General features: G+C 35.5%; 1 protein-coding gene across 3 annotated transcripts in view; it reads left to right on the top strand.

The window, feature by feature from the left end:
- Nucleotides 1-27,701, top strand: part of RDX (radixin) — a 109,244-nt gene that overhangs the window by 1,705 nt on the left and 79,838 nt on the right. For all 3 annotated transcript variants that reach the window (XM_033410187.2, XM_033410185.2, XM_033410186.2), the window contains exons 2-3: nt 11,902-11,972; nt 26,171-26,254. In XM_033410187.2, coding sequence (XP_033266078.1) covers nt 11,961-11,972; nt 26,171-26,254 — 96 coding nt within the window. In that variant the 5' untranslated portion in view covers nt 11,902-11,960. The remainder of the gene's footprint in view (nt 1-11,901; nt 11,973-26,170; nt 26,255-27,701) is intronic.

The raw sequence follows: 27,701 nt of genomic DNA, 5'->3' as shown, positions 1-27,701 counted from the left end.
TTCACTCCTGTATTCCCAAGCATGGCAGAGCATGTAGGAGAGGCTCAGAAGTTAAATGTAATTAATTTCAGCGTGGGGAAAGTATGTTTAGTCTGTCCTTTGTTTTGGACATTTGTATTAACTGGAAATTAAACTGATACCCTTTTTTCTGTGGCGGTGAGAAATGACAGATTCTGCTGTTCTTTCTCTCTTTTGTTAAAACTCAGTCTCAGGGAGAGAACAAGGCTTATTTCTTCTTTTTTTGCTTCACTATTCCCAAGAGCAGAATTGGATTTTATTATTCATTTTTATCTTTGGCAGGCAGTTGAAATGAAAGTCTTTATGTACTTTTATCTTAATTTCAGTTCTCAATCTTCTAATGTAATCTGTGTACAGTCTAATACAATGGAGCCTAAAATCTTGAATGATGATGGGAGTCTTGTTTTTTCTTCCATTTTTAACTTGATTCAGTTCAACTTGTACAATTTAAAAATGGCAAATTTTAACCAATATTTCCCAAAGACCAAAGCCTAAAAAAATGTGTTCTATTAAGATTGTGAAGGTAGCCATGTTGGTGAACATACTTGATAGGGTAGAGTTAATATCATATCGTGCTATTGCTGTGAATCTGGGAAGTTGAGGAAGTCACCCTTTCTTGGATGGCTTGGACCTCCTGCAGACCAGGAGCTAGTGGGCACTTCTCACGACCCTGATATTATCCTTGGGGTACTGGATTTAGTGGAACTGGATTGGGTTGCTATAGACTCCAGCTTTACAAGGTTATTTTAAACCTCATGGTGTTAAAAGGCCTTCAGGGAACTTCCCTAACTTATGCAGCAAGTATATCCTCACCTGTTGCGTGATAGAAATGGTCAGTCTGACCCCAGAGAGTTCCAGAATTTCTAGCCTCTTTCAGAAGAATCCTGCTTTTACTGTTCATATTAGTTCCTGGTATATTTTTCAATATTAATTTATAATGAACATATTTTAAACCATTTTTAAAGACTATAAAACTAATAAATTTTATGACAAAGTTAAAAAAACCCAGAAAGATGTTAAGGAAAAAGTAAAAGTTCTCCCCAGCTTCCCAGAACCCTCCCCCCACCACCTCTCCCAGTCCGGGTCTCTGTTTTTCAGAGGTAATTGCTATTAGCTATTCCTTGTAGTATATAGAAAATGCCAATATTTATGCAAGGGTAAACATATACTTTATATATATCCCTTATTTGCAATTTTAAAGTCTTTAAAAATAAGATTATTTTGTAACAAACATTGAAAGGGTGTTTATTACTGTGTTGAGCATTAAGTAATTAGTATTTCTCGGATTTTCATCATTTGAATGAAATAAAAATGGAATTTCTGGTAATCTCAAGTGTTCATGTACATGTGCAAATTTTCTTGATTAATGATTGAAGATGAATTCACTTTTTTTTTTTTCTTCTAGGGTATGGTATATAACTGACACTGAAAAGTGGTGTCCTTTAAAAAAGGGTTTATGATTTTGGGTAGTGAAATGTCCCTATTATATATGTAGCTTTTTACCTGGGAACTGTTTGGAAAGGAAATATGGTCCATATGATTCAGTTCTTTGTTTCTTTGTTCCATTTAATGGTGAATCCTAGCTTTAACTTCCTGGAAGAGAGGGGTTCTTTCAGGTTAGTAGTTGTATAGGTTTTTTTTTTTTCTTTGAATAACCAGTATGTATAGAAACTCTTGCAAATTCACAAAGTTATTTTTTTCCTATTTCAGTATCAGTTACCTTTTAGAAGAATTCTAAAGTACATTTTATAGAGGCTAGTTATATATGTAAATACGGTATGCATATGAATAGGATGCTCTAGTAACACTGGTTCCTTTTCTGCTTTTCTACATAATTTACATACATTTGAAATAAGAAACTTTTGGGTTCTAGTAAAGTTGATTTATTTGAAAATGATATTCTCTTTACTGTTAACCATTTGGAGAAGAGTTCAGCAAACTGGTTTGAAGGCCACATTCAGCTTACTACCTTTTTTGTAAACAAAGTTTTATGTGAACACATGATGGCTCATTGGTTTACATATTATCTATAATTGCTGTTGTGCTACAACAACAGAGTAGTTGAAACAGAGGCTGTATGGGCCACAAAACCTAAAACGTTTACTTAACCTGGCCCTTTACAGAAAATATTTGCTGACCCCTGCTTTAAGGTATTATTCATACATTCAGACATTTATAATCATATGCCAGATATTCTTTGCATTTGTTCAGTAAGATAATGAGAACGTCACACTCTAATGGGAATATACTTGTGCCATTTTGTATACCATAAACTGTTTTTGCTTAAGTGCTCTTTGTGTGTATAAACTGGAGTTCATATTCAGTGTAACAGTGTTGTAAGCATAGTCTTCTGTGATGTGAATTCTGGGTGTTTCTTGTTTTGTACTTCAAAAAAACCCCAAAACTTCTTGTTGTTTCTGTAAATTAACTAATAACCTTTTGATAAATTAAATTGTAACTGAAAATCCTGTTAGTACTCAGAATGATGTGGGTACGAGTATAATAGAGGGACCATTAATAAAAGGGAGAATGGGGACATAGGAAATCTCAGCCATGGTTAATTGAATCTAATCACCCTTTGACTTTTATTGAGTGTGTGGGATGGACTAAACTTTGTTAGACATCATGAGCGCTCTTGATATTTAAGCTGTCTCTAGAATCTAGACTTAAGGAAACTATAAAAACCTAGTTTGGTTATTAAGCAAAGTTGGTATATACAGTTGACAAGCCACATCTGTGGGTTCTGCCAACCTTGGATTGAAAATATTTGGAAAAAAAATTCCAGAAAGTTCTGAAAAGTAAAACTTGAATTTGCCACATGCTGGCAAGTATTTACATAGCATTTACATTGTATTTACGATTGTTTACATAGCATTTATATTGTATTAGGTATTGTAAGTAATCTAGAGATAATTTAAAGTATATGAGAGGATGTGTGTAGGTTATATGCAAATATATTTTATATTTATATATATGTATGTATGTATATAAATGTACATATATTTTGTGTAAGGGATTTGAGCATCCCTAGATTTTGGTATCTGCAGAGGGGTCCTGGAACCAATCCCCTGTGGATACCAAGGGATGACTGTATACCTAAAGTGCTTACTATTTACATCTAATCATCAAGCAGCATGATAATTATAGATATTATTAAATGTGTCAAATTAGGTGGCCTTTAAATTTAATTTGATTGTCAAATTATTATTTTTAATTTTTTAATTTTTATTTTTTACGTTACGCGGGCCTCTCCCATTGCGGAGCACAGGCTCCGGACGCGCAGGCTCAGCGGCCATGGCCCACGGGCCCAGCCGCTCCGCGGCATGTGAGATCCTCCAGGACGGACGGGGCCCCGAACCCGTGTCCCCTGCATTGGCAGGCGGACTCTCAACCACCGCGCCACCAGGGGAGCCCTGCTTGTCAAATTAAATGAGATTATTGAAAGAGACTTAGGTAGAGGCGATAAAGGCCTGTATTTGGGAGACCTCATTGGGAGTTTTTTTTTTTTTTTTCCCTACCACGTTCACGGTTGCTGTCTCTTACAGCCTATTGCTTTCTAGTTTGCTCACTTTACAATGTAAAAGATGAGAGGAAGGTATTACCCTTGATAATAATCAAGTGAGTATTATATATGAACTTAATTCACCAAAAAAATCAACAAACATCTGAGGCCTTACTGTGAGCCAGACACCATTCCAATTTCTCAAAAGGGGGATTGAATATCTCGAAAGTTAGAAACTTAATGATAGAACTGCCATATAGCCTTATTGACTGCATGAGCGAATACTGTCTAATTTTAAAGATATCTAATTTTAAAGATATTTAAGAAATATCTTTAAATATCTAATTTTAAAGATATTTAAGAAACATCTAATTTTAAAGATATTTAAGAAATATCGTTAAATATCTAATTTTAAAGATATTTAAGAAACATATTAACTTTATTCTGTTTTGAAAATAAGCTACTGTAGTATCTAGTGTTTCAAAACATATATAGAGTTGTGAGAATTCCTCAGGTCAGTTTGAGACTTTTCTTCTTTCCTTCTACCTAGGTGACTTACATGAACCTATCTTTGTTTTTCCATTTTTAATCATTTCTTATATGAATTTTTGATGTTTCCTTAACTGTAAGATGAAGAAATTGGACTGGATTTAGTTTTCTTACCTTTTAGCATTTAAACTTAATTTTTGCAAATGGTAATGTATTGTTTTTATACCCTCCTAGGAAGCAATACAGGTATGGTGTTTCTTTTAAATTTACAAAATTCATTTAGAAAAGAATTTAAATTCAGTGTAAAACTTTGCTTTGTGCCTTATATTTGTTTTAAGTGCTGGAAATTTGCTTTGCATTTCCAGTAACGTGTGTATTGCTTTTAAATGTTGAATATGGGCTTCCCTGGTGGCGCAGTGGTTGAGAGTCCCCCTGCGGATGCAGGGGACACAGGTTCGTGTCCCGGTCCGGGAAGATCCCACATGCTGCGGAGAGGCTGGACCCGTGAGCCATGGCTGCTGAGCCTGTGCGTCCAGAGCCTGTGCTCCGCAACGGGAGAGGCCACAACAGTGAGAGGCCCGTGTACTGCAAAAAAAAAAAAAAAAAAAGTTGAATATTTTATTTCCTTGAACAAAAGTCAGTTCTTACAAAAGCAAGCACTTAATACCTTATTTAGAACTGCATGTCACCCTTACAGGATATTAATTTACAGAGGTGACTATACCAGTATTAATGTGCACTTACAACAAGTCTTTAGAGGTAGTCTTTTTGACCTGAAAACAACAGAGGATAGAGCTTTAACTTCTTGAAAAGCTCTGGTAATTGGAATGAGCTTGTCTAAAATGATGTCAGAGGAAGGCAGAGTAGGATAGCCAAAAGAGCACAGGACTTGAATTTAGAAGGACCTCTGACTTTGTTGACTAGCCTTATTTGGGCAAGTGACTTATCTGAATCTTAATTTCCTTAATTAGAAGAACAAGGGATTGTGATACTTATCTTGGGCAGAGGGAGGAATGGCAGTTATTAGGAAGATTAGATAATGTAGGTAGAGTGGCTGAAGAGTGAGCATTCTACAAATAATTCCATTTACTACCCTTATCCTTGCTTTTGGCCTTATTTCTTTTTTGCAAAATGGAACTAAAAATTCTTGTCCTCTGCTTCACTTGTGGAGTCACATGGCATTATATAGGTAAAAGTACATTATTATTGCTATTAAATTCAGTACTTAACAGAGCTAAAAAATTTAATAAGCATAGTTCTTTGTATATTCGAGGTTTTAAAACTGTGGGTCTGTGAACTTGAATAGTGAAAAAATTGCATCTTTATTTACACGTTTTCTTCCATTACGAATGTGGGCAGCAGTAGCAGATACTGTTTCTAATAGAAATTGCAGGTATTTTCATGATGAATAACTGTTATTACAGATCTCAAATTGACATTTAATACTCATTATTACTTAAAGTTTAATTATTAGATACACTGGTAGATATTGTGATTTAAAGGTTAACAAAGAAGCATATATATTACTGTATTATAAATTTGTGCTTTTTATATTTTTGATATTATAATTCAGTATGATTGATTTTTTTTTTAATGTAATATTGTGTATTTTATTTTGTGCATTTAAAAATACTTTTCTAGGAGGGGGTTCATAGGCTTTACCAGAGGGGCCCATGTTGGGGAAAATAATGATTAAGAACTTTTTTTTGTAGATGCCATTATTTTGTTAATTTGACCGCCAGAATTACCTTATTAATTCAGTTTATACTTTTCTTTGTTACCCTGCTTCCCAAACCCACAGGAAGTTGGCAGAGGACTGCAGAGAGACCACAATTATGTTCAGAGAAGGTGTCTCAAAAGACAGAAAAATAAGTACAGTTAGGCTTGGGGAAAAGAAATTCTTAAGAGTAAAATTAGGCAGCCTGGTATAAATTATTGAAGCATCACTGTAGGCCCAGTATGGACAGACTTAACACCTGTTTTACCACCTGACAGGTGGGGAGAGTCTGTTGTTGTGTCACTGACTAATAGAGCTCAAGGTGTTAAGCGTGAGGCTGTTTTTTCCATTGTACTGCAGAAAAGAGGCTGTTTTAAGGGTCACCCTCAGAGTTAAAGGACAAAGAGAATGTTTTATGTGAATATTTCGTCTGAGAAATGTGGCACTGTGTTTAAGTACGTATTCATACGTTTTCTGGAAATGGGATATATATATGCTGGTGGCATCTCTTAATACTGCTTGCCGTGACTGTGCTTCATTGGTTCTGTGGGAGTCAGTGTGGAAAAGAGGTAGGGTAAGACCACTTTAAGAAAATTAGGAAGAGTGGGGAGGAAGGAGTAAATTTTGTTTCAATAATTATTTATTATGAGGGTAGAGGGGAGAAGAGTTGATATTTATTATACATCTTTGATATACAGCGATTTAGGTGATTATATGGTGTCATTTCTTTAGAGAAGAAAAGAAGGCACCGAAACACAGTTTTCAAGATGAACCAGTTAGAGGTACAAACTCAGGACATATATCTAGGTACCTTGGCTTTTCATGTGACATTTTATTAAATTGTCCATTCTACTACTAACAGATGCCATTTTTAAGGGAAAAAACATGCTAATACAATCAAAGGAGGACTAGAAATGTACTATTGAGGTTAAATAATATTATCGTGATATAAATATTTTTTAATGATCACTAAATTGGCTAAAAACTTAGGTTTTAACTACATTTATACACAGCTTCATCCTAAAAAATTTAAGGTAGAATTCTTATGTATGTCATGAGATCTTATGCATAAACTGATATATAGACAATTTAGTGAAATATATTTTTAAAATTCTTACCTGATTTTTAAAATTAGTAACTTAACAAAAATAAGACCCTGATTAGTATTAAGTGCTCAGTTCTGTATATCCAAATATCCTTTGTAAGGGTACCTGTTTTTTTACTTTTCACTTATCCTTATGTAAATGTTGACACAGTTTGTCCCCCTTGTTATCACATAATTTCAGCATTAATTGTGATTTTGATTTTAATCATTGGCTGTTATAATATCTTTGTACTGCTGAGAACATCTTGGTACAGATTACTTTGTTTTATATTTATTTATTTGTGGTATATTTAGGAGAGAACACTGGTCTGAAAATACACATTTTTAGAAGCTTCTTTTAGAAGTCAACCGTATCCTTATTTGCAAAGGCTTTTTGTTAGGCCCCTCACTTCCCCACAGTTCATATAGATCATTTAGTCTTGTTGGAGATTTTAAAAGCTTAATGTGTATAAACTTGGTTTTGTATATGTTGGCCTGGGATATATTTGTACTTTTCACCGGAGCACTCATATTAAACCTAAAACTTTAATGTGGATTATTTTGCTTGAAAGGTCCTTTTCTATAGAGTATAACTTGAAGTAACTCTAATATAGAAAACTAGGATAAATTATTTCTTAAAGGAAAAGGAAAAAACTCTACCTTTATTTAGTTCCAGTATTTGAGTAATACAAAACTTAAGAAATTCTGCAAAACCTGACATACATGATGCTTATTTACCTGCCTAGCTGGTCCTATGTTTGATGAGTACTCTTTCTGTAATTTGAGTGCTGTAACTTAGTTTATAGTCTGGCATCCAGTTAGTGTTCACTTTTTCCCTTTGTTCTTCCTTACCAGTGAGAGATGGCACAGGAAGGGCAGAGCAGCCAAATGGTTTAGCAAACAAGAATGATCAGTACATGAGCAAGCTCTCTTGAGTATCTGCTAACTTCTCTAGGGTGTGGCCATGGGGCCTGATATGGTAATGGAATGCTAAATCAAGAAGGTAATGTAAAAATTGATCTAGGACAATTAAAATTCCTGGTACTGTACGCTTGTAGGAGCAAACCTGAAATACCTCTATAGGGAGACATAGACAGCTCAGGGCTTGCAGGAATCCCACACTGGGGAGTGAGTGGGTTAGAGACATGAGATTTCTGTCCAAAATTACCAACTCCATAAAGAAATAAGTCATAATGAACTGGAAATAGAAAATTTTATAGCGACATAAACATTATAGGGGTAAAAGGAGGATTCAATACAAATTATAAAATAGGAGTAAAAGTAGGATTCAGTACAAATTATAAAATAGTATAGCATTAAAGTTTTTTTTGAAAGACCAAAAGTGAATTTCTAGAAATTAAAATATATAATCACTGAAAATTTAAACTAGTGCACAGGTAAACCATTAAGAACACCTGCAGAGAATTAGTGAGTGGAGGAATGTTGAAGAGAGGTAAATAGAGGGAAAATGTGAAAGAGTAGGCATGGATTGGAGAATAAGATATCCAGTATGTATCTAATAAGAATTGCTGAATGGGAGAGACAACGGCTAATAATTTTCCAGAATTTAAGAAAAGCATGAGTCTTCAGAATAAGGACGCTTACCAAATCTTGAACAAGATAAATAAAAGCAAATCTGAAGAACACACACACACATACACACACACAAAATCTTAAAGGAAAGCAGAGAGAAAAGGCATATTACCTCAGAGAAATTAGTTAAATTGCCAGCAGACTTCTCCTCATCAGTAACAGATGCCAGAAGAAAACTAATACCTTCCAAATGCTGAAGGAGTAACAGTTACTTTAGAATTCTATATGCAATTAAATTACTACTTAATGAAAAAAGGAAATATTCATTAGATATAATAATTCTAAACCTTTTCTCAATAACATAGCCTAAAAGCATACAAATTAAAAACTGGCAATTTATAAGAAGAAATTAACATCCACAATCTGAGTTGGGAAAATTCAATACATTTTTTCTCAATTTGATTAACTAGACTAAACTTTGAGAGTAGAGAGGCTATAAACAAAACATTAAATACTTACTCTGGCTTGATCTAACTTATCAGACGCAAAACATACATTATTTTCATTTATAGCTGGGAAAATCAAAAAGAAATGAGGGCTTCCCTGGTGGCTCAGTGGTTGAGAGTCCACCTGCCGATGCAGGGGACACGTGTTCGTGCCCTGGTCCGGGAAGATCCCACATGCCGCGGAGCAGCTGGGCCCGTGAGCCATGGCCGCTGAGTCTGCACGTCCGGAGCCTGTGCTCCACAATGGGAGAGGCCACAACAGTGAGAGGCCCGTGTACCGCAAAAAAAAAAAAGAAATGAAACTGACCAAGCACGAAACATAAAGGAAATCTTAATGAATTCTTTGACTAGAGTATATAGTAAACTTAGAAATAAATAATAAAAAGACAGCACTCTGCCCCCAGGCCTCTGACCATTCTATTTGAAAATTTAAAACTTATTAGCAGTGAGTAGAAATCATAATTGGAAACTGAAACACCTAGAGCTAAACAGTAATGAAAATATATATAAAAACCTATGTGGGAAGCCACTAAAGTGATACTTAGAAAAATAGTGGAGTTTTTTTTTTTTTGGAGTTTTAAATATAAGGTATTTTTTCCCAAAATTATTCCCTCCAAAAGGAGATTTATATTTGTTTCATAGGAACTGTCTCATTGAAAGATGTTCTCTTTCTCTTGAGCATGGAAGTACTATTTAAGAAAGGCACATTGACCTGAAATGCCTTTACTACATGTCAGTTTGGAAAGCTCATGGAGCTCATCTGATAAGTGATTTAAGTGAAAAAAAGAGGCTAAGAAGTCTAGAGGAGATCTGGTTTTAAGTCACTTAAAAATAACACATCTAGTTATACTGTGGATATTAAAATATATTCCAACAATACAAATAGGAAAAAATAACGTCCTACTAATGTTTTCTATAAATGGGTAATTGTGGCTTGGGATAAAAATGTTAATTTTAGTGATAGATTCAAAAAGTACTTTATGTAATCTGGAAAATTTACTGTGATTCAGAAGTTTGATATAGATGCTCATGTCTGGTGTGTGAGGAATTTAGATTATTTTACATAATCAGATGATAATTACTTGAAAATAGTCTCACTGGCAAAATAGGGAGATCATTTCATGTTTGGAATTACCTTATGGTGGGACATTTTTAGTTTGTGACCTTAATGCATGTTATTAGAAAAAAAGATTGGAAATTACTTAGGTAAACTTTCAATTTCAGGGATTAGAATATGAGCCTCAGAGTAAAAGCCAATTAATGAGAAGAAAAATGATGAGAAAAAGGACAGAAATTAACAAAACAAAAATAAAAGAAACAAGAAGATCAACAAAACTGAAAGCTGGTTTTTAGACCAATAAATGAAGCAAATTTCTGGCAAGATTAATCAAGCAAAAGCTAAGGCAAAAATTAACAGTATTAGGAATGGAAAGGGGATCATAACTGTAGATGTAGTAGAGATATAAAAAAAATCATGAGAGAATACTATGAATAACTTTATAGAAATATGTCACCAAAACTTGCGGAAAAAGCAGATTTGACTGTGGGGTGTAGGGATTTAAGCCATGTTTTAGCCATGTTGTATTTGAGGTATCATTTAGATATTGAGCAAGCCAAGTTAGCCAAGCAAGTCTGGAGATACAGATTTGGGAGTTACTAGTTTATAAATGATGTAAAAGGTTGGTTTTTGAGGCTGTTTTAAGACCTGAGATGAATTTGATAGTAGGGGTGAAAAGAGGATTTAGAAGTGGAAGATAGGACTGAAGTACAGTTAGGTTCATGAAGGTAGGTGATTGTAGGTAGGGAATTTTTATCTATCATTTCCTAGCTAAGAGTTAGGAAATGAGGAATTTAATACTTCTAACTGAATTTCATAGCCCATTGTATTAGATGAGAAATTTCTCTTGATGCAGTTCCCTGTATGGGGAGAGGTTCATTGACATGTGATTGGCTAAAATTTAGAGAAACGACCTTACTTTGATCCTTTGTTTTTATTTCAATTTGGAGAATTTTCAGTTTTATTAATAATAGTATCTTAAAAAGCAATTGATAATATATTTTTAAAATACAAAAGTAATTCTATATTAATTTAGTTGATAGTGTAATGAATAAAATTTCTTGGCAAAGATATTACTTATATAAGCTGATTTTCAGGTAATTAATATATTTCTTACTATAGGTTTTCAAATTGGAATGATAATCATTTTTTTCTGGACAACTAAATGGTTAAAAATGTTACATCTTTTGGTAGGTTTGTAGGGGGGAAATCCAATTTTGTTAGATGTTTGTGAGAACATTTACCCTGAAATAGTCCATTGTTTTTCCTGGATTAAGATTTACTTCTTTTGCCTGAGTGTGAGAATATATAATTTAACATTGGTCTTCAGGACAATTCTGTATTTCCGTGAAGACCATTAGCTTGCTGATGAGTAGCATGCAGATTACTAGTGTGCAGACTATGGCTGTTTTATCTACCTTAGGTGAAAAAGTTACTCTTAATGTTATTTGTCTCTACTTGGACTTTTAAATTTTCAAGGAGGAAAAATAATTTTCTTTAAAAAGTTATCTTTTTGTAGTTTACATTAATCAGTATTTACTTTTTTGTCTTTGGCAGTACAGAAGAAAGGTTGAGAAGTGTTCCTGAATTCATTTCTTTAGAATCTGAATCTATCTGTTCTCTTCTTTGCCGTCCCTCTTCTCTACCAGTCTGGGTATAGGGGCAAACTTGACTCAGAAAGAGAAAGCATTTGGCCCTTAGTAATCTTTCCTTTGCTATGTGTTGTCTGTAATTAAATTAAAACTTTTAGTTGATGATTGAGATGCTTTATACTATGTTATTTGAGATGTGTGCTGTTTTAAATCACAGATATAAGTATTTTAAAAGAATGTGAATAATAGAAGACATTGAAAATTAGAATAAAATGAGCTCCATGTTAATTGTAACATTTTAAAATGTTAGTTTAAAGTTTTCTTTATACAAATTATATTGTTAAGCAAAAATATTACTATATAAAAAGATAATAGATCAATTATGCTTTCTTTTCTTTAACAGAAGAACAGAATTCATAAAAGTGAAGAATTTTTAAAGAGGGTGACAAAAAGAGAAGGAAAATGCCGAAACCAGTAAGTGTATTTTATTACTTCTGACACTGCTTACTTAATAAAATATCAGTGGCATTAAGGTCCTTTCGAAACAAGGCAAAGTATTATGGTAGAGTTTTGGGGGGAAAAAAAGCACTGATATTACTGTTGTTTGCTTTAGATTAATGTGGCTAGAGTATGGTGTCATGTGGGCCAGTGATGAAGAGGTTTAGGTGACACTGTAATTAAGATTACTACAGGTTGTGGGGTCAAACTTAGTTCTTATCCTTGCCCTGCCACTTAACCTGACTGACCTTTGTTAGATTAGTTCAATCTCTCCAATTCTTAATTTCTTCACATATAAAATGGAGATATAATTAGTTACTTACTGGAGAGTCTGGTGAGGATTAGAAGATCCTGGTACATATACATTCAGTGCTTAGTAAAAAGTAACTTAGTGTTAAACAGGAGAAAATAATGAGAGGTCAGAAGGATCCATGCAGTATTAATTTTCTCATAATTCTAGCTTTGATGCTAGTGATACCAGTGCTGATATTATATATAGTCCTAGATTTTTGATTTAATGGTATATATGTGATCATTTTATTAAGTTTTATAATTATATAATTTGTGACTAAGGTTTATTCTTTTATCTTATGATAAATGTACTTTTCTTCATCTAACAAAATCGGGGATTTTTTTTCAAGAATTTTTCGGCCAGTTATCTTTTTAAGAAAATCATTGGTTGTGGTTATTTGAATTTTCTGGCATGAATGTCACTTTCGAATTACTTTTAAACATTTAGCAGGTAAAAAAGTGCATTGTTGGAGGGAGAGAAGAATAAAAGGAAGTGAAAGGCATAATCAATACAAAGCAAGAATTAAATTTTTCTATTTGCAGATGACATAATTATGTAAATAACCTGGAATTTACAAAACAACTATTAGAACTAATAACAGAATTTAGCAAGACTGTTGGACATAAGGTTATATTTTTAAAAAATCAGTTTTCTGTTTTATATACTAGCAGCAAAATTCAAAAAATGAAATAATTCCATTTGTAATAGCATCGAAAACATAAAGTATTTAGGAATAACTTTACAGAGGCTGTACAAGATCTCTATGCCAAAAACTTATAAGTACTTAAAAAGACCAAAATATATACAAAAATAAACGTTGGTCATAGATATGTCTAGAAAATATTACTACAATGTCTGTTGTCCCCAAATATATTGATAGATTGAATGTAATTCTAATCAGTTGAATCCCTTTGGTAAAATTGACTAGCTGATTATAAAATGTTTATGGAAGAGCCAAAACTTATGTGGAATAGCTAAAGCAATAGCTAGTGGGAAGCAGCCGCATAGCACAGGGAGATCAGCTCGGTGCTTTGTGACCACCTAGAGGCGTGGGATAGGGAGGGTGGGAGGGAGACGCAAGAGGGAGGGGATATGGGGATATATTTATACATATACCTGATTCACTTTGTTGTACAGCAGAAACTAAGAAAGCATTGTAAAGCAATTATACTCCAATAAAGATGTTAAAAAAAAAAAAGAGAAGGGTGGGGCTTCCCTGATGGCACAGTGGTTAGAAGTCCGCCTGCCAGTGCGGGGACACAGGTTTGAGCCCTAGTCCGGGAAGATCCCCCATGCCGCGGAGGAACCAAGCCGATGCGTGACAACTACTGAGCCTGAGCTCTAGAGCCTGTGAGCCACAACTACTGAAGCCCGCGTGCCTAGAGCCCGTGCTCCACAGCAAGAGAGACCACCACAGTGAGAGGCCCTCACACTGCAACGAAGAGTAGCCCCCACTCACTGCAGCCAGAGAAAAGACCTCACGCAGCAACAAAGACCCAGCACAGCCAAAAATAAATAAATAAATTTATTTAAAAAATAAATAAAAAAAAACAAGGGTGGAGCACTTATACTCCTGGATTTCAACACTTATTTTCAGGCAACAAAAATAAGACAGTGTGGCATTAAAATATTAGATAATAGGATCAGTGGAACAAATATACATCTCCACACACAAGGTTGTCACACAATTCAATGGGGAAATTAAATTCTTTTCAAGAAATGATGTTGGAACAAAGAGTTATCCATACAGAAAAATACGAATCTTGACTCTTATATCACAGTTTACACAAACAACTAACTCTGAATGGATCACAGGCCTAAATTAACAGGCCCAAACCATAAAACTTCTAGAAGAAAATAGAAAACATTTTTGCAGTCATGGTGTAGGCAAAGATTTCTTTGATGGTACACAGAAAGTTTGAAGCATTAAAAAAAAAATTGAACATCAAAATTAAAAAGTTTGCTATTTGGAGAAAGGAGCCCACGTTTCCGTAGAGCAGGAACTCCTGGCTCGGGGTCTCGTCCCTCTGCCGTCACGGAACTGCCCCGGAGCCTGAGGGGAGGCGGCCTCCCTGAGGCTGCCAGCTCTGGAGGGGCCCCGGTGGCCGAAGCCACGACAGTCGTGGGGACCGCGGTCAGGCCATGTGTATGAAAGTCTCTTGGTGCTGCAGCCAGGAGTCAGTGCTGTGCCTCTGAGGTGGGAGAGCCAACGTTAGGACACTGGTCCACAGGAGACCTCCCAGCTCCACGTAATTTCACACAGCGAAAATCTCCCAGAGATCTCCATCTCAACACCAACACCCAGCTTCACTCAATGACCAGCAAGCTACAGTTCTGGACACCCTATGCCAAACAATTAGCAAGACAGGAACACAAACCCACCCATTAGCAGAGAGGCTGCCTAAAATCATAATAAGTCCACAGACACCCCAAAACACACCACCAGACGTGGAGCTGCCCACCAGAAAGACAAGATCCAGCCTCATCCACGAGAACACAGGCACTAGTCCCCTCCACCAGGAAGGCTACACAACCCACTGAACCAACTTTAGCCACTGGGGACAGACACCAAAAACAACGGGAACTACGAACCTACAGCCTGCAAAAAGGAGACCCCAAACACAGTAAGATAAGCAAAATGAGAAGACAGAAAAACACAGCAGATGAAGGAGCAAGATAAAAACCCATCAGACCTAACAAATGAAGAGGAAATAAGCAATCTACCTGAAAACGAATTCAGAATAATTATACTAAAGATGATCCAAAATCTTGGAAATAGAATAGAGAAAATGCAAGAAACATTTAACAAGGACCTAGAAGAAGTAACGATGAGACAAGCAACGATGAACAACACAATAAATAAAATTAAAAATACTCTAGAAGGGATCAATAGCAGAATAACTGAGGCAGAAGAGCGGATAAGTGACCTGGAAGATAAAATAGTGGAAATAACGACTGCAGAGCAGAATAAAGAAAAAAGAATGAAAAGAACTGAGGACAGTCTCAGAGACCTCTGGGACAACATTAAACGTACCAACATTCGAATTATAAGGGTTCCAGAAGAAGAAGAGAAAAAGAAAGGGACTGAGAAAATATTTGAAGAGATTATAGTTGAAAACTTCCCTAATATGGGAAAGGAAATAGTTAAGTCCAGGAAGCACAGAGAGTCCCATACAGGATAACTCCAAGGAGAAACACGGTAAGACACATATTAATCAAACTGTCAAAAATTAAATACAAAGAAAACGTATTAAAAGCAGCAAGGGAAAACCAACAAATAACACACAAGGGAATCTCCATAAGGTTAACAGCTGATCTTTCAGCAGAAACTCTGCAAGCCAGAAGGGACTGGCAAGACATATTTAAAGTGATGAAGGAGAAAAACCTATGACCAAGATTACTCTACCCAGCAAGGATCTCATTCAGATTTGATGGAGAAATTAAAACCTTTACAGACAAGCAAAAGCTGAGAGAGTTCAGCACCACCAAACCAGCATTACAACAAATGCTAAAGGATCTTCTCTAGGCAAGAAACACAAAAGAAGAAAAAGACCTACAATAACGAACCCAAAACAATTAAGAAAATGGGAATGGGAACATACATATCGATAATTACCTTAAATGTAAATGGACTAAATGCTCCCACCAAAAGACACAGACTGGCTGAATGGATACAAAAATAAGACGCATATATATGTTGTCTACAAGAGACCCACTTCAGACCTAGAGACACATACAGATTGAACTTAAGGGGATGGAAAAAGATATTCCATGCAAATGGAAACCAAAAGAAAGCTGGAGTAGCAATTCTCGTATCAGACAAAATAGACTTTAAAAGACTATTAGAAGAGACAAAGAAGGACACTACATAATGATCAAGGGGTCGACCCAAGAAGAAGATATAAAAATTGTAAATATTTATGCACCCAACATAGGAGCACCTCAATACATAAGACAAATACTAACAGCCATAAAAGGGGAAATCGACAGTAACACATTCATAGTAGGGGACTTTAACACCCCACTTTCACCAATGGACAGATCATCCAAAATGAAAGTAAATAAGGAAACACAAACTTTAAATGATACATTAAACAAGATGGACTTAATTGATATTTATAGGATATTCCATCAAAAAAACAACAGAATACACATTTTTCTCAAGTGCTTATAGAACATTCTCCAGGATAGATCATATCTTGGGTCACAAATCAAGCCTTGTTAAATTTAAGAAAATTGAAATCGTATCAAGTATCTTTTCTGACCACAACGCTTTGAGACTAGATATCAATTACAGGAAAAGATCTGTAAAAAATACAAACACATGGAGGCTAAACAACACACTACTTAATAATGAAGTGATCACTGAAGAAATCAAAGAGGAAATCAAAAAATAACTAGAAACAAATGACAATGGAGACACGACGACCCAAAACCTATGGGATGCAGCAAAAGCAGTTCTAAGAGGGAAGTTTATAACAATACAATCCTACCTTAAGAAACAGGAAACATCTCAAATAAACAACCTAACCTTGCACCTAAAGCCGTTAGAGAAAGAAGAACCAAGGAACCCCAAAGGTAGCAGAAGGAAGGAAATCATAAAGATTACATCAGAAATAAATGAAGGAAACGATAGCAAAGATCAGTAAAACTAAAAGCTGGTTCTTTGAGAAGATAAACAAATTGATAAACCATTAGCCAGACTCATCAAGAAAAAAAGGGAGAAGACTCAAATCAATAGAATTAGAAATGAAAAAGGAGAAGTAACAACTGACACTGCAGAAATACAAAAGATCATGAGAGATTACTACAACCAACTCTATGCCAATAAAATGGACAACCTGGAAGAAATGGACAAATTCTTAGAAATGCACAACCTGCCAAGACTGAATCAGGAAGAAATAGAAAATATGAACAGACCAATCACAAGCAGTGAAATTGAAACTGTGATTAAAAATCTTCCAAGAAACAGAAGCCCAGGACCAGATGGCTTCACAGGCGAATTCTATCAAACATTTAGAGAAGAGTTAACACCTATCCTTCTCAAACTCTTCCAAAATATAGCAGAGGGAGGAACACTCCCAAACTCATTCTACGAGGCCACCATCAATCACCCTGATACCAAAACCAGGCAAGGATGTCACAAAGAAAGAAAACTACAGGCCAATATCACTGATGAACATAGATGCAAAAATCCTTAACAAAATACTAGCAAATAGAATCCAACAGCACATTTAGAGGATCATACATCATGATCAAGTGGTGTTTATTTAAGGAATGCGAGGATTCTTCAATATACGCAAATCAATCAATGTGATACACCATATTAACAAATTGAAGGAGAAAGACCATATGGTCATCTCAGTAGATGCAGAGAAAGCTTTCGACAAAATTCAGCACCAATTTATGATAAAAACTCTCCAGAAATTAGGCATAGAGGGAACTTCCCTCAACATAATAAAGGCCATATATGACAAACCGACAGCCAACATCATCCTCAATGGTGAAAAACTGAAAGCATTTCCACTAAGATGAGGAATAAGACAAGGTTGCCCACTCTTATTCAACATAGTTTTGGAAGTTTTAACCACAGCAATCAGAGAAGAAAAGGAAATAAAAGGAATCCAAATTGGAAAAGAAGAAGTAAAGCTGTCACTGTTTGCAGATGACATGATACTATACATAGAGAATCCTAAAGATGCTACTAGAAAACTACTAGAGCTAATCAGTGAATTTGGTAAAGTAGCAGGATACAAAATTAATGCACAGAAATCTCTGGCATTCCTATACACTAATGATGAAAAATCTGAAAGTGAAATCAAGAAAACACTCCCATTTACCATTGCAACAAAAAGCATAAAATACCTAGGAATAAACCTACCTAAGTAGACAAAAGACCTGTATGCAGAAAATTATGACACTGATGAAAGGAATTAAAGATGATACAAATAGATGGAGAGATATACCATGTTCTTGGATTGGAAGAAGCAACATTGTGAAAATGACTCTACTACTGAAAGCAATCTACAGATTCAATGCCGTCCCTATCAAACTACCACTGGCGTTTTTCGCAGAACTAGAACAGAAAATTTCACAATTCGTATGGAAACCCAAAGACCCCGAATAGCCAAAGCAATCTTGAGAACGAAAAACGGAGCTGGAGAAATCAGGCTCCCTGACTTCAGAGTATAGTACAAAGCTATAGTAATCAAGACAGTATGGTACTGGCACAGAAACAAATATAGATCAGTGGAACAGGATAGAAAGCCCAGAGATAAACCCACGCACATATGGTCACCTTGTCTTTGATAAAGGAGGCAGGAATGTACAGTGTACAAAGGACAGCCTCTTCAATAAGTGGTGCTGGGAAAACTGGACAGATACATGTAAAAGTATGAGATTAGATCACTCCCTAACACCATACACAAAAATAAGCTCAAAATGGATTAAAGACCTAAATGTAAGGCCAGAAACTATCAAAGTCTTAGAGGAAAACATAGGCAGAACACTCTATGACATAGATCACAGCAAGATCCTTTTTGACCCACCTCCTCCTAGAGAAATGGAAATAAAAACAAAAATAAACAAATGGGACCTAATGAAACTTCAAAGCTTTTGCACAGCAAAGGAAACCATAAACAAGACAAAAAGACAACCCTCAGAATGGGAGAAAATATTTGCAAATGAAGCAACTGACAAAAGATTAATCTCCGAAATTTACAAGCAGCTCATTCAGCTCAATAACAAAAAAACAAACAACCCAATCCAAAAATGGACAGAAGACCTAAGTAGACATTTCTTCAAAGAAGATATACAGACTGCCAACAAACACATGAAAGAATGCTCAACATCATTAATCATTAGAGAAATGCAAATCAAAACTACAATGAGATATCATCTCCCACCGGTCAGAATGGCCATCATCAAAAAATCTACAAACAATAAATGCTGGAGAGGGTGTGGAGAAAAGGGAACACTCTTGCACTGCTGGTGGGAATATGAATTGGTACAGCCACTATGGGGAACAGTATGGAGGTTCCTTAAAAAACTACAAATAGAACTACCATATGACCCAGCAATCCCACTACTGGGCATATACCCTGAGAAAACCATAATTCAGAAAGAGTCATGTACCAAAATGTTCATTGCAGCTCTATTTACAATAGCCAGGAGATGGAAACAACCTAAGTGTCCATCATCGGATGAATGGATAAAGTAGATGTGTCACATATATACAATGGAATATTACTCAGCCATAAAAAGAAATGAAATTGAGTTTTTTGTAGTGAGGTGGATGGACCTAGAGTCTGTCATACAGAGTGAAGTAAGTCAGAAAGAGAAAGACAAATACTGTATGCCAACACATATATATATATATGGAATCTAAGAAAAAGAAAATGTCATGAAGAACCTAGGGGTAAGACAGGAATAAAGACAGACCTACTAGAGAATGGACTTGAGGATATGGGGAGGGCGATGGATAAGCTATGACAAAGTGAGAGAGTGGCATGGACATTCATACACTACGAAACGTAAAATGGATAGCTAGTGGGAAGCAGCCGCATAGCACAGGGAGGTCAGCTCGGTGCTTTGTTACCACCTAGAGGGGTGGGATAGGGAGGGTGGGAGGGAGGGAGATGCAAGAGGGAAGAGATATGGGAACATATGTATATGTGTAACTGATTCACTTTGTTATAAAGCAGAAACTAACACACCATTGTAAGGCAATTATACTCCAATAAAGATGTTAAAAAAAATTATACCTCATTTAAGCCATTGAACCTAAAAAAAATAAAAAAATAAAATGGGTTAATCAAAAAAAATTTGCCATTTGAAAGACAACAATAAGAAAGTAAAAAGGCAAGGCAGATTGGGGGAAAATAATTGCAGTATGGCATTCTTTTAGAACTCAATAAGACAACCCAATTTTTAAAAAGTGGACAAAAACTTTGAACATCTACTTCACAAAAGAAAATATATTAATAGCGAATAAGTAGTTGAAAATATCCTCAATATCTTTGGTTATCAGGGAAACATAAATTAAAAATACAGTGAGATTCCACTTTATATTTACCAGAGGAGCTATAATTAGACTGATAATACCTTGGCTGTAAGGATGTGGATCAACTAGAACTCTTATTTCTGATAGGAATGTGAAAGTTAAAAGTAGTTTGGAAAACTGTCTGAATAATTGAGTGGAGAACACTTATTTTTCCTAAGAGTAAGGATTAAAAATTATATATAAGGCTTCCCTGGTGGCGCAGTGGTTAGGAATCCGCCTGCCAACGCAGGGGACACAGGTTCGAGCCCTGGTCCAGGAAGATCCCACGTGCCGCGGAGTAGCTAAGCCCTTAGCCACAACTGCTGAGCCTTTGCTCTAGAGCCCGTAACTACTGAAGCATGCTCACTGTTTATGACTAGGCTGAAAAGTGTTCTTATATCTGTCTCTTCTGTTCATGTTCTGTTGGTGAGACCTTAGTCACATAGCCATACCTAATTGCAAGAGACATTGAGAAATGTTCTTGTAGCTCAGTAGCCATGTCAAACGGTAATTCTGTTAGATTTTGGTGGTCAAACAGCAAGTAGTCTCTGCTACAATCATGGTTAGTTTTAAGGAGAAAAATCATATAATAAATTCAGAGCAGTTACTAAAATTGAACAACTATTCATGATTTAAAAGTAACAACCAATACTTCTTAAGCTAAGTATCGAAGAAAACCTATAACAAAAGTAATTCTTAATTTGCTTAACAGTGGAAGCTTTTCTTTTAAGATCGGGGACAAGACAAAATGTACACACTATCACTGCTGCTGTTCAACATTGAACAGAAAGCCTGTGCAGAAAAATTAAAAACTCTAGTACTGGAAAGGAAGAAACACTTTGAAGATGTTAAGGTATTTATTTCTATCGGGTTGGCAAATTATGGCCCATAGGCCAAAGCCAGCCCACCACTTGTTTTTGTACAACCTTCAAGCTAAGAATGATTCTTACATTTTCAATGGTTGAAAAAAAAATCAAAAGAATAGTAATATTTCATGACTTGAAAATTATATGAAATTCAAATTTCAATGTCTATAAAGTTTTGTTGGAACACAGTATGCTCATTGTTAATTATCTATAACTGCTTTTCTGCTATAGCAGGAGAATTGAGTAGATGCAGCAGACAGTATGGTCTGCAAAGCCTGAAATATTCACTATTTGTACCTTTACAGAAAAAGTTTTCTGACACCTGGTTTATATAAATACAAGAATTTACATTTTAACAGTTGGCAAGGGAGCTGATAAAAGGATCAATATAAAAATCAATTGCATTTCTACAGAAGTAAAACCAGAAAAAATTTTGGAAAGATACTTCATCATATTTATGACCCTGTGTTTGAAACGCTTTAAGCTAGATGAGTTTCAGTAGTTGGAATTCTTTGGATTTTAGAAAGGTGAATATACAATGTATTATGTGCATAAGTAGTGTTATGAAATTTCCATCAAGGTCTGTTGCATCACATCAGTATTTCTATAGATTGGTGTGTGAATATCCATTTGAAGTGGGATAAATTAATTCACCAGGTGGACTTATTTCAATTGTTTTTGCTAGAAATTAGCTAATAAACTAGAGTTTTCAATGCATTTAGGATATCTTGGGATTATGAACCTATAATTATAATAGCTATAAAACCATAGGAGAAAGATATCTTAAATGATTAATATGATTTTTCTGGAGGAAATTATAAACATTTTTTAAAAAGATCTTAAAGAAGACCTAAATCAATGCATAGAAAGAACCATACACTTGGATAGTAAGAGTCAATATTGAAAAGATGTCATTTTTTACCCCAAGAGGCTGATGAATTTAGTGTAGTTCCAATTTAAATCATAATGTGGTGTTTTGAAAAATTTATAATTATATGTGGAGTCAAGAGCAAGAACAAAGAGACAAGAATAGCCAAAACAGTTCTGAAAATAATAAGGGATGACTTGCCATACCAGATATCAAGACTTATTTAAAGAAACAGTAATTCAGACAATATGGTATTGGCAGAATAGTTCAATTGAACAGTACAACAGAATAGCACAAAATAAGACCCATACCTATGGACATTAGATTTGTGACAGTGCAGTCTTTGGAGAGTGAATGAAGTAATCAATATACATCATGTTTGGATGTTTAAAATCACTGTATTATTATCCCTCTGGGGATTAGGAAATGAAATTGGATTTCTACCTTAAATCATAAGCAAAAATCATTGAAGACAACCTATGAAAAACAAAACTTTGATAGGAAATATAAGAATATCTTTATGACTCCAGACTAGGGAAGGATTTCTTTGCTTTTTTTAAAAAAAATTTTATTTTATATTGGGGTATAGTTGATTTACAGTGTTGTGTTAAAAATTTTCTTAAATATGGCAAAAAATTGATATCTGCATGTAAAACATTGATAAATTCAACATTAAAATTTTAAAAATGTTTATCATAGAGAGGGACTCTTCATAAAATAGAAGGGCAAGCTACAAACTAGTAGATTTCTTTGTAATGCAAGTAACTGACAAAGGATTAATATCTAGAATATATAAAGATCTCCCACATATGAGTAAGAAAAAGACAACCCAATAGAAAATAAGCAATACATGTGAACAGACATTGTGAAAGATGGGGAGACAGAGTGGTCAATAAGCATATTATATTACTTTTCTATTGCTCTATAACAAATTATCACAAATTTGGTAGCTTGAAACAACACACATCTATTATCTCACAGTTTTATACGCTAGAAATATGGGATGGTATGAATGGGTTCTCTGCTCAGGGTCTCACTACCCTGAAGTCAAGGTGTAGCTCAACTGCATTCTCATCTGAAGTTTGGGGTTCTCTTTCAAGCTCATTCCTATCATTGGCACAATCCATTGCCTTGCAGAATGATCTATCCTTCTTTACTGGTGAATGAAGTCCCCATTTTCTTGCTAGCTGTTGGCCAGGGGTCTCTCTTAGTCCTAGAGTGTGGTGTGTGTGACAAGTCCTTTGCTCATGCCCCCTCCAATTCAGCAGTGGAGAACCTCTTTAATGTCAAAGTCCTCTCACACTTTAAATCTCTCTGACTTCTGCACCCAGTCAGAGAAAACTCTTTGCTTTTAAAGGAATCATGTGATTATCTCAGGCCCACCCACAATGATTTTCCTATCTTAAGGTCAACTGATTAGTAACCTTAAGTACATCTGCAAAATCCCTTTTGTCTTGTAATGTTAACATAATCATGGGAGTAAGGTGGGGGTGGGGGCGAGGAGATCATGGGGGCTGTCTTAAAATTCTGCATATCACACATAAGAAAAAGTTCCCAACTTCATTAGGGATCAAGAACCTGCATATTAACACCATATTGAGATACCATTTTGTACCCACTAGATTGTTAAACATTAAAAAATCCGATTATATCCACTATTAGTGAAAATATAGAGCAGCAGGAATTATTATTTATGGGAGTGTAAATTGATACAATCATGTTGGAAGACAATTCAGCATTACATTGTAAAGTTGAAGCTATGCATACTTTATCACCCAGGAATTCTGAGTTATACTTCTAGAGAAACTCAGACACATGCACTAGGAGACATGTAGAAGAATGTTCATAGCAGTATTGTTCTTAATAACCAAAAAATTGGAAACAATTTAATGTCAATCGATAGGAAAATGGTAAATGAATTACTGTCTAGTCACATAAAGATGAATGAATTGCAACTACTCACAAAAACATCAGTGAATCTTAGAAATATAATTGTGAAAAGGCAAACTATAGTGTAGAAAAATTTTTGTTTAAACCTTTTATTGAAATAGAATATACATATGCAAAAGAATATATGTGTGTAGTTGATGAATTTTCATAAAATATACATATGTAATCATTGCCCACATCAAGAAGGACTTTATTAGCAAGTATTATACAATTTTAATACAGCTATGCAGCTAAAAATCAAAAACTAAACAATATTTTACATATAGATACCTACATTTGTGACAGAACTATTGTTTTTTAAAAAGCTAAGGGGATGACAAACACAAAATTTAGGTTAGTACTTACCTGTGGGCATTGGGGTCAGGGAATTCACAAAGAAGAAATACACTGGTGACATTTTTTGTCATTTCTAGTTTTTAAGTTCAATGGTAGATTTATGGGTAAAGGAGAACCTTTTCTTTGTTCAAAATGTTCTGACACCAAAAATGAAAACATTTTCTTTATTCAGAATGTTCTGATACCAAATGTGTGGGTTTTCCATACCAAGCAGTTCTCCAATTCTATGTGGATACCAGTTGTGTGTCCTGCAATTTAATTTGTTCTGACACAACTACCCAGAATTAGCGCAGACCCACCGGACTGCTCTGGACTTCTGAAGCAAATCACAGGTAGTGCAAGTGACTCACACTTCTGTCTAACTTGGCTAACTTTTGGGGATTCCCACGATCCCCTCTTCAGATTCTATAATTTGCTATATATAACAGCTCACAGAACTCAGGGAAACACTTTACTTACTATTACTAGTTAATATGAAGGGTACTATAAAGGATACAAATGAAACAGATGAAGAAGGTGAGGTCCAGAAGGGTCCCGAGTGAAGGAGTTTCTGTCTTTGTGGAGTTTGCAGTGCACCACCCTCTCAGCAGGAAGAAGCAGGGAAGCTCTCTGAACCCTTTCGTTTAGGGTTTTATGGAGGTTCCATTTCATAGGTGTGATTGATTAAATCATTGGACATTGATGATCAGCTCATTCCCCAGCCTTTCCCCTCCTGGGCAGTCGGGGTGGGTGTCTAAAAGGTTCAATCCTCTAATCATGTGATTGGTTTCTCTGGCTACCAGCCTCCATTCTGAAGCTATTAGGGCCTGTCTGGAGTCACCTCATTAACATAAACTCTATTATGGTTGAAAGGAGCTTATTATGAATAACAAAAGATCCTCCTCTCACATCTATCACTCAGGAAATTCCAGCGATTTTAGGAGCTCTGCCAGGAACCAGGATGAAGACCAAATATATATTTATTGTTATGTTACAGTGGGTTTTATTTTGTTATGCTTCATTGTCTATATATGTTACAAGAATTTTATGTGTATTAATATTTCCTAAAGGATTATTTTAAAGAAGGAGCTCTATAAGATTTTTTTGATTAGAGAAGGTATTTCAGATAAAAGTACATGTGTGGAGGTACATGTGGTTGTTAGCATGAGTAAAATGTAAGGGGAAATACGTCTGATTTAGAGTTCTAATAGTGTGAGTTAAAAAGATAGGTTTTTACCATATCATGGTGAATTCTAGGTGAAGATGCTATTCTGGAGTAAAAATTATTTTGGTTAAGGCATGTTACGTTTTTGGTGAGATATCCAACTAGAAAGGTATTTACACCCAAAAATTGGAATTTAAAAAAGTTTAGCAAATAAAAGGCAATAGATATATGGTTTTTATAAAGTGAAGAATAATACATTTGCAGTATAAATAAAACTAAATATTTGATTTTTATATTGAAAGAAATAGGGAATAGTGAATGACATTCAAAGAATTTGGAGTTATATCTCTGCCCTGCCATTTGATATCCATGTGTCCTTGGGCAAATGATGGAAACTTTTCTGTAGAAATGAACTTTTCTATAGAAATGCACATATCTCCTAGTATTGTTGCAGAGGCTAAATAAGAAAATGAAAAGCGCAGGTCCTCGTGCCTACTGTATGTTTTCAATAAATCAAAAACAAATATAAATAAATCAAACTATCACTTTAATAAAGAAAATATTAGGTACATTATAGAGTTGCTTTTTACTGCCTACATATGATACCACTTTATTTTATAAATCAGATAAAAGTATTTTCTCTTTTCTACTGATTTTCCCTTTGTTTTTTATTGCAGATCAATGTAAGAGTAACAACAATGGATGCTGAGCTGGAATTTGCCATTCAGCCCAACACAACTGGCAAACAGCTTTTTGACCAGGTATCATTTACCAAATAAAGTATGTAATTTTGACACCATAGTGTGGATGCTACTGCATACTTCTTTCTGTGTTTTTTTACCTTAACTTATAATGCAGCAATGTAGCACTTGGAATATTTCACAGTACCTGTTCAAATGTCTTGAACAACTGTAGGGGATAGTTTTTCTCATTCCTAGATTTTGAGAGATAGGACTTTTTAAAAATAATTATTAGCAGGTATTTATTTAGCATCTGTTATGCAAATCATTGTAACGAGGACTAAAAGGAATTCAGAGATATTCTCCAGGGCTTCCCTGGTGGCACAGTGGTTGAGAGTCTGCCTGCCGATGCAGGGGACACGGGTTCGTGCCCCGGTCCGGGAAGATCCCACATGCTGCGGAGCGGCTGGGCCCGTGAGCCATGGCCGCTGAGCCTGCGCGTCCGAAGCCTGTGCTCCGCAACGGGAGAGGCCACAACAGTGAGAGACCCGCGTACCGCAAATAAAAGAAGAAAAAAAAAAAAAGATATTCTCCATAGTCCATGAGTGGAATAGGTGGAGATCCTAGACAGCGGGTGTAACCAAGCAATGGGCTTGTGTTCCCGCAGCACAGAAAGCCAAACTCTTGAAAGTGAGAGTTTGCAGCAAAGTAAGGGTTTATTTCAGGGCACCAAGCAAGGGAGTGGGAGACAAGTCTCAGATCCACTCCAACCTGGTCTTTGAGTTAGAGGGTTTTTTTCAAAGGGAAAGAACAAAGAAGCTGGGGTTAATCATCATCTTGTGACATTTTCTGTGACATTTCTTAATCGTAGAAGAAAGGATGTCTCTGGTTTATGATTTGCTAGCCAGGTGGTCCATGACTTGGTGGTCTGTTAGCTTATCTTGCCCTGGAGAAGTAAGCTGTACATTAATGATGATATCTGATGATACAACAGCAATTTTAGTACATTAATGATATCAACAACAGCAGTTTTGGTCATCTGACTCTGATTATTAGTGTTCATTTAGCACAGGATTAAGGTCAGAAGGGACAAGAAAGGGAATAAAGTTGGATAGAGAGGTTAATCCTAAACTCGGTTTTAGGGGAACTTGGTTTCAAGGGGATGGCAGGAGCAAAGGCACAGGCTATAAACAGGCACCTGACAGCAGTTTGATGTTGTCGGCTCATAATACGCTAGCCTGGAGTTAGAACGTGTTAAAGAACTTGGACTACTGATATTGTCTTTTTTTTTCTCACTCTTGAGAGCACATTTGAGCCACCTTGGGGAGCTTTCAAGAGGAAAAAAGAAAAGCAATGCTTGGAAACCACCTCTAGAGATTCTGTTAGTCTGGGACCTGCTCTAAACTATTAGTAGTTTTATTTAGGCTCCCTAGGTAATGCTGTATATAATGTTGTAAGTAATCAAGTTTCATTGAGAAAAGGAGGAAAGAGATTGGTGACCAGAGGTCAAGTGGTTAAGAAGTGAATT

The sequence above is a fragment of the Orcinus orca genome, chromosome 8 (genome assembly GCF_937001465.1).
Source record: "Orcinus orca chromosome 8, mOrcOrc1.1, whole genome shotgun sequence".
Taxonomy (NCBI): domain Eukaryota; kingdom Metazoa; phylum Chordata; class Mammalia; order Artiodactyla; family Delphinidae; genus Orcinus; species Orcinus orca.
This window is presented reverse-complemented; position numbering and strand designations above follow the sequence as displayed.